At 43.2% G+C, this 11,724-nt stretch overlaps 1 protein-coding gene and 1 long non-coding RNA gene across 2 annotated transcripts; both read left to right on the top strand.

Annotated features, from left to right (window-relative positions):
* Positions 1–1,293: 1,293 nt before the first annotated feature.
* LOC124279358 (galactose mutarotase-like) lies at positions 1,294–9,176 on the top strand. The gene is made up of 8 exons (XM_046715169.1): positions 1,294–1,435; positions 2,435–2,565; positions 3,798–3,961; positions 4,119–4,328; positions 5,384–5,471; positions 7,444–7,588; positions 7,879–8,047; positions 8,851–9,176. Exons 1-8 carry the CDS (start codon positions 1,377–1,379, stop codon positions 8,932–8,934), a joined length of 1,050 nt encoding a protein of 349 aa, XP_046571125.1. The 5' UTR covers positions 1,294–1,376; the 3' UTR covers positions 8,935–9,176.
* Positions 2,574–3,136, top strand: LOC124279359. The gene is made up of 3 exons (XR_006899346.1): positions 2,574–2,772; positions 2,876–3,036; positions 3,070–3,136. It is a non-coding gene; the product is annotated as an uncharacterized LOC124279359 (long non-coding RNA).
* Positions 9,177–11,724: the final 2,548 nt, after the last annotated feature.

Below are 11,724 nucleotides of genomic sequence, written 5' to 3'. Positions count from 1 at the left end.
TTATCGTGACCTCACAACTAAGAGTTTGGTGATTTCTAAAAATAGATATATCGCAAAGCTAGTGGACGCAAATTTACATGACCTCTTCCGTTGTATATTTCACATTTTCTTACTAAGAACGACAAAGCTGAATGGATGAACTGTTTGATCGACGTTCTTGAAGCTGATAAGTAAATGACAAGCATACAACCCTGCAATCTTTTAACTTTCTTAGGGCCTAAGAATCTACTTAGAAACATCGGTCTATGCAATAAACAAGAAATCAATGAATAAATAATAAATTACAATGAATATAATGAATTATAATGAATTAATAATTTAGTTCTGAGTATAAAAAAAATTATAAGGAAGAGAATTTGTATGGATTTCAACTTCTGTATTATGATGAACACAACGTTTCGGAGTATATCCTTACTCCTCCATCAGGTGAATGCATGGTATGAGACAGATAGCATATATATGTACATATCAGAACAACAAAAGTAATAAGATAACAAAGATGCAGGTACAACAATGGAACAAATAGAAGCCAGCACATAACACTTAATTAGCACTGAATATTAAAATATTTATCTTAAGTTCCTATTTGGATAAGGCTGTTGAGTTATATAAATCATATGGACGGAAAACAATAAATAAAGTTTGCATCGTCGATAGAATGGAGATCAACAGTGGATAACTGAGGACTGATCTGTCAAAGTATAATGTATATTGCTAATTCTCTTTGGAGCCAGTTTGGAGAAAATGACCCTCACTCTAGTAAGTAAATAACCCAAAAATACCCCGACAAACAAAAAGTAACACAAACCCACAGTGATTTAGTAACATAAAGAAACAAGTATAATACGTGATTCACTTTTGTCAAATCTGTAGTAAGTCTTATTTTTGTTCAATTAGGCGTGGTAACCATTGTCACATAATGTCCCATGTACTACTGTAATTACTTTACAATACGTGGGGGATACGTGGACGAGTGATGATGAGGAAGGATGCTGATCTGCATATATGGTCGGATCCACTGAAGATGACAGCATCCATGAGCCTGACTACGTGGGCATTGAACAAGTCGTCAAGTTACATCAGAAACTCGCAGCCGTCCATGGGCCAGTATGATAAGAAAATATTTTGGTTTGGGAGCAGTGTCGCTTAACAAAATCAACAACAGCATTCCCACCGATACTGTCATCGTAGTTTTGCTTACACTGGAAGGAGGTTGCAACTACAAAGTGAACAAAATGATGCATCGATCACCACAGCTGTCAAACTGAACCTACAAGAAAGAAATTCTTATGCATATTTTGTAAATCAAAGGGAGGTAACTGCTTGTCGCAGTGAGAGTCGAGTCGGGCGTGTACAACACTCATCCAGTGCCCAACATGTCGCGCATTACACAGGACAGCTATGGTCAGACGAGGGACGGAAGCGAGGTGACCAGGTGAGTGATGACTGTCCGTCAGGTCAGCTTCAGGTTAAAAACATGCACGTCACGTAACTTGTTACACGTCAGGTATTACCAAGTTCAAGTGGGGCCGCTTCCATAGCTTCTCTCCAGTGCTCAGTGTATAGACGCTTCTATGAGTTGCGTACGTGAGGCCAGTGTCACGCTATACGAACTCGACTGTCAAGCAAAAGAAATTGTATACATGGGCAGACACACTTTCCTCTGCTGAATACCCAGAATAATCCCAGAGACGTTACGAGGAATTATGTCCCATATTGTGAAGTGCATATTGCTGTTCTAAGTGCAATATCGCTCCCGTATGATATGTCATCACTATCGAATATAGGGTTTCCTGTTTGATGCATTTTTAGAGATCTTGTAACTTCCTTTTGACCGACAGAGTATGTTAATAGTTGCTTTGATATGGTTCTATTGTCAGCAGACTTTGAGTTGTATCAGAACGACATGACGACAAATACAGTCTACAATTCGAAAGGCCATAGGGGCGGTGGGGGTAGCCTAATGGTTAAAGAGTTGGCTCGTCACGCCGAAGACCCGGTTCGAATCCCCACATGGGCACAATGTGTGAAGCCCATTTCTGGTGTGCCCCGCCGTAATTTTGCTGGAATATTTCTGAAGGCGGCGTAAAACCAAACACAGTCAGTCAGTCAGTCAGTCGAAAGGCCATTGATTGATTCTATAATGTTAGTGTAAGTCTCGGCGTCCACAATGACACACAAGCAAACGTTACCGGGGACCATTGTCGTAATCCACGGGATCGGTCTTTGGGTCTGAATTATGCAGCGGTTGTGACTACAAAAAACTCAACAGTTCAACAATAGTCATTGTTAATTTATTGAACAATCATCTCATCAAATGGTTTGTGTTATCACGGTAGGAACACCGATGGTATAGTTTATGTAACTTGACAACTGGTCCAACACTGGCGTCGTGGTTTAGTTTCTCGCTTCTGTATTCACTACCCGGTTCCAGGTTTACGTTGACCAACAAAAACAACGTCGTTGTCCGCATCATCAACTACGGCGGCACCATCACGGAGATCCGGGTCCCTGACAGAGAGGGGAAGGTCGCTGACATCTGCCCGGGCTTTGATGACATTGAAGGTATGAGTGAGTGGAAGATACATGGAGGGTTTCTTGGTCCACCAAGCTAGCTAGTCATGTTGGTATAAGGTGGTATGGAAGCTGATGAGAAGATGGTATGGAAGCTGATGAGAAAATGGTATGGAAGCTGATGAGAAGATGGTATGGAAGCTGATGAGAAGATGGTATGGAAGCTGATGAGAAGGTGGTATGGAAGCTGATGGGAAGGTGGTATGGAAGCTGATGAGAAGATGGTATGGAAGCTGATGGAAGCCGAGAAGGTGGTAATGGGTGGAAGCTGATGAAAGGTGGTATGGAAGCTGATGAGAAGATGGTATGGAAGCTGATGAGAAGGTGGTATGGAAGCTGATGAGAAGGTGGTATGGAAGCTGATGAGAAGGTGGTATGGAAGCTGATGAGAAGGTGGTATGGAAGCTGATGGGAAGGTGGTATGGAAGCTGATGGGAAGGTGGTATGGAAGCTGATGAGAAGGTGGTATGGAAGCTGATGGAAGCTGATGAGAAGGTGGTATGGAAGCTGATGGGAAGGTGGTATGGAAGCTGATGAGAAGGTGGTATGGAAGCTGATGGGAAGATGGTATGGAAGGTGGTAGGTGGTATGAAGCTGATGGGAAGCTGATGTGGTATATGGAAGCTGATGGGAAGGTGGTATGGAAGCTGATGAGAAGGGTATGGTATGGAAGCTGATGGGAAGGTGGTATGGTAGCTGGAAGCTGATGATGAAGGTGGTATGGAAGCTGATGGTGGTATGGATGGTATGGAAGCTGATGGTAAGGTGGTATGGAAGCTGATGGGAAGGTGGTATGGAAGCTGATGGGAAGGTGGTGGTATGGAAGGTGGTATGGAAGCTGATGATGGAAGCTGATGGGAAGGTGGTATGGAAGCTGATGGGAAGATGGTATGGAAGCTGATGAGAAGGTGGTATGGAAGCTGATGGGAAGGTGGTATGGAAGCTGATGGGAAGGTGGTATGGAAGCTGATGAGAAGGTGGTACGGAAGCTGATGGGAAGGTGGTATGGAAGCTGATGGGAAGGTGGTATGGAAGCTGATGAGAAAGTGGTACGGAAGCTGATGGGAAGATGGTATGGAAGCTGATGAGAAGGTTTCACCGTCTGAAGGTACAACAGGGACAGACAGTGAGTGGGTTTCACCTTTTTACGATCGCGACACCAAGTGCTGACCTGGACACAGATGAGTGTCAGACTTGTCTCTAATGTCAGCCCTCTGTCCAAGGTTACCAAGCAAACCCCATCTACATGGGCGCCCTTGTGGGCCGTGTGGCAGACCGTATTGCCGGAGCCACCTTCGACCTGGACGGGAAGACCTACAACCTCAACGCCAATGACCTGCAGGAGGCACCCAACTTCTTGCACGGTGGCACCAAGGGCTTTGACAAGGTATGGCCGGTAAAACATGATGTATGGTATCTTTGTTCGACTCTGTCCAAAAAATGGGTTTATGAGTAATTATCTAATTGTAAACATTAACGTAACAGTGTATGATGTCGTATGCCCCTGTTGGTAAACAGCTCTGTCCAAATTCTGTTTTCAACAGATGCTGTGGGATGCGGCCATAGACGGGGGTAAGTTAGTGTTGAAATATGTCAGCCCTGATGGAGAGGAGAACTTTCCAGGGGAGGTAACCACGGTGGTGACGTATGAGTTAGACGACGACAATGGCTTGACTCTGGAGTATACAGCCACAACCACCAAGACCACGCCCATCAACCTCACCAACCATGTGTATTTCAACTTGGCCGGACACGTGAGTAATGTAACGTGTACTATTGTCTGTTTGCAGTGAAAATGTACCGATGAATTTCACTTTAAACAAAAAATGTAAATCAAATAAAGTGAAATTAAGATTGCGAATCCTCATAACTTTACCTTGCCAGTTGAACATTAAAATCTCAGAATTGTATTTTAACTTAGGTTAAACGTTGTTTAACAAACGATCATAGTTTCAAATTATTGGTTTGTATTGCAAGGGGGTATGCACATTAAATGAAACACCTAGAACTGGAAGGGTTGGCGTCTACGGTAGTCTAAGTTAAGGCTAATCACGCACCGCACGTGCATTTGTTTCACTGTTCCAACTACTGCGCGCACCCCCTTGTAATACAAACCAATAGTAGCGATTTGAAACTATGATAATTTGTTAAACAACTTTTAATTTGAATAAAATTTTGAAATTTAAATGTTCAATTGGCAAGGTAAAATTATGAGGATTCGCATTCTTAATTTCACTTTATTTGATTTACTTTTTTGTTTAAAGTGAAATTCATCGGTACGTTTTTCAGTGCAAACAGACTATAAACAGGTGTAATCCCGAATTTAACACACATGCTACACTTGACCACTTTCCATTATTTTAACAGGCGTTATGTTTTAACACTGCAAGTAATGGGCACGCAGGGAAACACCATGACTTCTCATAGAGTCTGGTCAAGTACTTCGGGCTTCAGTTGAGTGTAGACCTACGTTTTCTTGATCTTTCCTGGTGCACCTATTTGCCACCCAGGGTCCCATTGTGATTATCCTATTGTTAAGGCAGCAATGTCTTTGGGCAGATCATGATGAGATATGATTTCGGATTTGTTTCCCTATATTCTTGGGAACACAGACATTACAAACAAAACACCACCTAACTAAATATCAGATTTTGTACCCCTGACAAGATACCCTTGTATAGCTGATCTCCATGTTGTACAATGCTGGTGACTGTTTCAGGGGCAAACATAGAACTAACTAAACTCGTACCCTTGACTAGATACCCTGGTGTAGCCAATCTCCAAGTTGTAATACTGTTCACTGTTTCAGGGCGCAGGAGCAGCAGAGTTAGAGAACCACGTCGGCAGAGTGAAAGCTGACACATATGTACCCCTGAACGACCTGTATATACCAACAGGTGCATACACATAGACTGTATTGCATAATGCAATAACGTTATCCTGCACTCAGGAAGTCTATGATAGAAAGATAATCTGATACCTCGTTAATAGGGGTACTGCAGCAAGTAAATTAGTTTGTTTCAGCATGTATAGTATGACCAGAAATTATTGAGAATTTTAGGAATATGTTTTTTATTGGATTTCTAGTATAAACAATCTTGACCACCTATCAAGTGCTTGGTTTCATTCAAGAGAGACAACTCCGTTAATCCTTTTTCATTAGTTTGTGAAGAGTTATCCCCCCTTGTTTACTTTCTAGCAGACGACATTTTCAGTGATCCTCAGTATGGATGATTTAGAGAAGAGGAAGTTGATTTTAGAGTATTATAACAAGGACATCAGATCAGCTAAAGTGATTTCAAGTAGAACAGGCATCCCTTTGTCCACTGTTTATCGTGTTATTGCAAATGGATATGGCATTGAGCACCAGGGAGGCGCAGGTAGGCCCAGAAAATTGACTGTCGGTGACAGGAGGCGGCTTGGTATTTTTGTTTCTAAAAACAAACGAAGGAGTTTAGAAAACTTAAGGCTGGATATGATTGATAGAGGAACTGTGGCTGTCTGTAAGGAGACAATAAGAACTGAGCTGCATGCAATGGGTTGGCAGAAAAGTCGAGGAATTCCATCACCGATCATGAAACCTGAACAAAAGGAGCGAAGGTTGAACTGGTGCTTACAGCATAGAAATTTTAACTGGGACAATGTGATTTTCTCAGATGAAAGTTCTGTGTGGCTGTTTCCTAATACACTGAAATTCTGGACCAAACAAACTGAAAACTGTTTGTATCAGCGCCCAAAGTACAGTCCGAAATTTAATGTGTGTGTGGCATATCTGTGTTAGGGGCAACGCCCCTCTGTGTATTTGAAGGGAATATGAACAGTGAGCGGTACACAGATATTCTCGAGGGACATTTACTTCCATCTGCTCGCGTGTTCTATGGAAATTTTTGCGATTTTCCAGCAGGACAACGACCCAAAACATCCTTCAAAGCATTCACAGGCCTGGTTTCGGACCCATAATATGACATTATTGGATTGGCTAAGCTATAGCCCTGACCTAAATCCAATAGAAAATGTTTGGGGACTTATGAAGGTAAGTGTCAATAAGAAAAATCTGACAAATATTTCTGAAATGAAAGAAGAGGTGGTCCGATATTGGGACAGCATGGACCACGACTTTCTAACTTTTTTGATCAGTAGTATGCCCCGCCGCATAGAAGCCTGCATTGTTGCCCATGGTGACTTGACAAAATACTAACTGTTCACCGGTCTTTGAATCTGGAGTTATGTTCTGCTAATATTCACATTTAATACGTGTGTAATGAGTGAATTCTTTTTAAAAATTTACAATCTTTAAATTCTCGATAATTTCTGGTTGTACTGTATCTGGGTTAGTGGTTGAAGTAGTCTTGTTTTACTAAAGACCCCACGTCCGGGATCTACATGGTCCAGACTTGTGGGGTCCAAGTGTGCAAGACGCCTAGGCGGTAGGGTAGCAGCGTTCGCTCCTCAAACGGAAGTCGACTCCGAAGATGACAAAATATCCAATTTCCGGTGTCCGGCTGTGACATTCAAGGAATGTCGCTGAAACAGGTGTGAAAACCATACTCACTCAAGACGTGTCCGTGGTGTACAAGGTTCTCACTAGCGGGGTTCCACTATGTATGGCCTTGTTGTATACATGTGTTAGTTGGTTGGTTGGTTGTTGTTTAACGCTGCGCTCAGCAATATTCCAGCTATATGGCGGCGGTCTGTAAATAATCGAGACCAGACAATCCAGTGATCAACAACATGAGCTTCGATCTACGCAATTGGGATACGATGACATATGTCAACCAAGTCAGCGAGCCTGACCACTCGATCCCGTTAATCGACGTTTTACGACAAGCATGGGTTACTGCTGACAATTCTAACCGTATGTGTGTGTAGGTGAAATCCTAGAAGTGACTGGTCAGCCCCATGACATGCGGACACCAACACGTATTGGTGACCGGCTACACAACCCCAAGCTGGGCAGAGGCTTCACCTGTAATTACAACCTGCAGGTGACGGGGAACAAAGAGTTTGCCGCCAGGTAAGTGGTCGACCACGCCAATTTGGTCATTTCAAAAAGACAACAAAATACATATTAGGAATTTTCTTGGAGGTCCAGGGACCCTTTCGACCAAGCGTTCGTTGCATTACGTCATTCGTAAGCCAATAATGTAGCATATAGTTACACTAGGTTGTAACGTTACGAACGGTTTGTGGATCGGGACCCATGTTCCAGTGTCTTAGGTCACCGTAATAAAGCCGGAATATTGCTGATTGTGGCGTGTAACAACGTTCACTCACTCACTCACTTCAAGTTGGTTTTTTCCTCAGATTCGAACATCCGGGGTCAGGCCGGTACTTCGAGTGTTGGACCACCGAACCCGCCCTTATGTTTTACACCGGACACTGGCTCAACAACCGCGGGAAGGGAGGGGCGATGTACGGGAGGTACTCGGCGTTCTGTCTCGAGGCCCAGCACTACCCCGACAGCGTCCACAACGTGAGTCTACACCATTCACATTCCTGACCGTGATGTTCTCACATTTATTTACTTTATGGCATACTTCTGTATAAGATTTCTTGCACTAGATAACGCGCGGCACACACTCCTAGAGGAAGACAAAGTCACAATACACAGATAAAGGAACACACCACTACGCCCCATATCATGTCCCCTTCACCGCGAAATGCTCAAGTTGTACATGAAGTGATACCGTGAAGAGATGTGGAGTTTATGTCAAGAACTTATTACATAGAAAGCGTGTCGTGCAACGATTATTTACAGACGCCGTCATGTAGTTTGAATCTTTCTGTGTATGACATCGTCACAACAAACACACATACCCTCTCGGGACAAGCGGTGCTTAAATCATCCCACACTACGAATTCTGTTCCTGTTTCTTTTCGGTTCCGTAACTCGTATACCATTTAATATTTTATTTTGAAACTTTGCACATGTATGAAACACACGCTACACTTAATGATTTGGTATTTCTAAAAACGGGATGAACATAAACTAATGTTTTTACATTAAGAAAACCCCAACAGGTTTGTGTCTTCTTGGTGTAACTGGGGCATAGTGCCTGCAATGGGGACAGGTTTTCTCACAAACTGCTGACATTGCATTATTGAAAGCTTGCACGTCTTTCTAAGAGATATTTGTTCAATAAATAAAACTAATGCCGTAAATTTTTATGGGGAGTTATTCGCCCTTTCTCCATCTATGTTAACTACGATGTGGACATACTCATCCAGGCCCCATGGCAGGAGATAGTGATGACGCTATGCTTCTCATTTGTTTAGCCCAAGTTTCCCAACACCATCCTCCGCCCTGGAGAGACCTACCGCCAGAGCACCACCTATCGGTTTGGAGTCATGACGTCATAGATCTGTCCGGCGTGAGACCGCCCGGATGCAGCAGTGTTTTCATGGTTGTGGATGAACGACACTTTCATTGACATGTGATCTGTATCGATATTACGTGTGAATGTTGCGTTCGAATCTCATAACATTTTTAGACATTTCATTGTAAAAATTAACGATATACATTCTTTTCTGATTATGTTATAATCTGGGTATACGTATGATATTACAAGCAGTCGTTACGGTAATAAATATATTTTGGTGTAGCATCGATGTGGTTGAGTAAATGAAACGAAGAAAGACCTCCATTTGGTCTTGAAAGGACTCTGGGTGGATTATACGCCAACGTTTCCTGCAGAATGGCCAGTTCCCATTTCGAACCGAATCACGAGTGAAAGGAGACTTCATATGTGCAATATATACTTCAGTGCGGGGAAGAGACGAGGTCTAGAGACTATTAGGAATCAAGCGGCTGTCGGTAAACTTTGCCTGGTGTGTGACCTGTACACACGGGCTTATTCAGGCCGTTGTTGTCTCTCTTGCTTATCTTACTTAATCTCCTATCACATTACCTACATACATTATGTATACTGTCCTGGTCTTGAACAACGAGGAGAGTTCTGTGGATATACAACTTCTTTATTGTTAATGTGAGCGACGTTTAGCTACTACACCGAAACGTCGCTCTTATTGGTAATACAGAAGTTGTATATCCACAGAACTCTCCTCGTCCAAGACATCAACTTCTAAATGCCACTGAAAGAAGTTGTCCTGGGAGCTGTTGTGCAAAACAACCTTAGCGCTACGACTGCCTTAAGTCTATGTTATGGTATGGGAGTTACGGTCACCTTAGCGCTACGACTGCCTTAAGTCTATGTTATGGTATGGGAGTTACGGTCACCTTAGCGCTACGACTGCCTTAAGTCTATGTTATGGTATGGGAGTTACGGTCACCTTAGCGCTACGACTGCCTTAAGTCTATGTTATGGTATGGGAGTTACGGTCACCTTAGCGCTACGACTGCCTTAAGTCTATGTTATGGTATGGGAGTTACGGTCACCTTAGCGCTAAGACTGCCTTAAGTCTATGTTATGGTATGGGAGTTACGGTCACCTTAGCGCTACGACTGCCTTAAGTCTATGTTATGGTATGGGAGTTACGGTCACCTTAGCGCTACGACTGCCTTAAGTCTATGTTATGGTATGGGAGTTACGGTCACCTTAGCGCTACGACTGCCTTAAGTCTATGTTATGGTATGGGAGTTACGGTCACCTTAGCGCTACGACTGCCTTAAGTCTATGTTATGGTATGGGAGTTACGGTCACCTTAGCGCTACGACTGCCTTAAGTCTATGTTATGGTATGGGAGTTACGGTCACCTTAGCGCTACGACTGCCTTAAGTCTATGTTATGGTATGGGAGTTACGGTCACCTTAGCGCTAAGACTGCCTTAAGTCTATGTTATGGTATGGGAGTTACGGTCACCTTAGCGCTAAGACTGCCTTAAAGAACAAATAAACTTTGGGGTTTTTTTTACTCTTTTTACATTTACATATGAAAGATTTGTGGTTAGACTTATGCGGAACACCAAATTCATTCTTAAAAAACTTGTGGTTAATTAATACCGAGCGATTAAAAGTTGCCAAAAAGTCGCCTGCTTCACTCTCGCCCGCTAACGAAACCACAGACAGGTTACGTAACTCTGTCACCAGAGCACTGCAGTGACGTCATATGAGGAACGATTTTCAGTTAGTTGTATAGAAAGTGTGTAGCACGCTCATCATTTTGATGATTTCTCGACATCAACGACGACATGCCGAATCGTTGCTTTGTCGTCAATTGCTCCTAGGGGTCGGGCGATGGTGTCACCATGCACAGATTTCCACAGGACCCCGCAGTTCGTGCTAAATGGGTTATGTTTGTGAGTGCGAAGCGAGCGTTGTGGAAGCCTGAAACGATATCTTACTTGTGTTCAGATCGCTTCACGGAAGTTAAAGAATCAAAACTACTTACTAGTTGTAGTAAAATATGTATATGATTGATGACCATAAAGATTTTCCATGACACAACTTGTAACATAGCGATTTCTTCCTCGGAAGTGAGGTTGTGGTCGAATAATATTTAAAAGTCTATGTTATGGTATGGGAGTTACGGTCACTTAGCGCTAAGATCGCTTTGTACAATGGCACACAGGTCTTGACCTATGGGACCGCCTCCGAGGTGTAGTGGTTAGAGCGTCCGCCCGGAGAGTGGAAGGTCGCGGGTTCGATCCCCGACTGCGTCATACCAAAAGACGTTAAAATATGGTACTTGTTGGTCCCTGCCTGGCGCTCGGCATTAATGGGTACAACAAGGACTGGTCGGCTCGGAGTCAGTATAATATGTCTGAGTGGGGTATTCATGCTTCACTGCGGCATGGTATCTCAGTGGGCTAGCACTATAAAACCAGCTTAAGTCTGGGCTAGTACAAGCAGCCGCACACACACATACACACGTCGTCATATGAGCGAAATATTCTCAAGCACGACGTTAAACCCAATCTCACCTCACCTCACGTCATTACGCCTCGTGTTGTTTCACGAGCGCCGGATGATTATTGTTACAATGATTATTGTTTTTAAATATTCACTTGGCAATTACAATGTACTTAGGAACCGCCAAAGCGAAAATAGAAATGAGGGAAAGGAAAGTTTTGAAAATGAGTGATGGTTTTGTCTATGTATTAGATATTATGTCCCATTTCCTAGCCATACCGTTGGCTATGTCAGCGTGTATGGTGTTGTAGCACACTACTAATGACCTATCTGACACAGAC

Source organism: Haliotis rubra, unplaced genomic scaffold (assembly GCF_003918875.1).
Source record: "Haliotis rubra isolate DU_JTF1 unplaced genomic scaffold, ASM391887v1 Scf25, whole genome shotgun sequence".
NCBI lineage: Eukaryota > Metazoa > Mollusca > Gastropoda > Lepetellida > Haliotidae > Haliotis > Haliotis rubra.
This window is presented reverse-complemented; position numbering and strand designations above follow the sequence as displayed.

Bases quoted from the DNA above. Each gene is read 5' to 3' on its own strand.
- LOC124279358 (XM_046715169.1), top strand. From the start codon at position 1,377: ATGTCGCGCATTACACAGGACAGCTATGGTCAGACGAGGGACGGAAGC. The intron at 3,962-4,118 runs GTATGGCCGGTA...TGTTTTCAACAG, and splicing joins GCACCAAGGGCTTTGACAAG to ATGCTGTGGGATGCGGCCAT. The intron at 7,589-7,878 runs GTAAGTGGTCGA...TTTTTTCCTCAG, and splicing joins AACAAAGAGTTTGCCGCCAG to ATTCGAACATCCGGGGTCAG.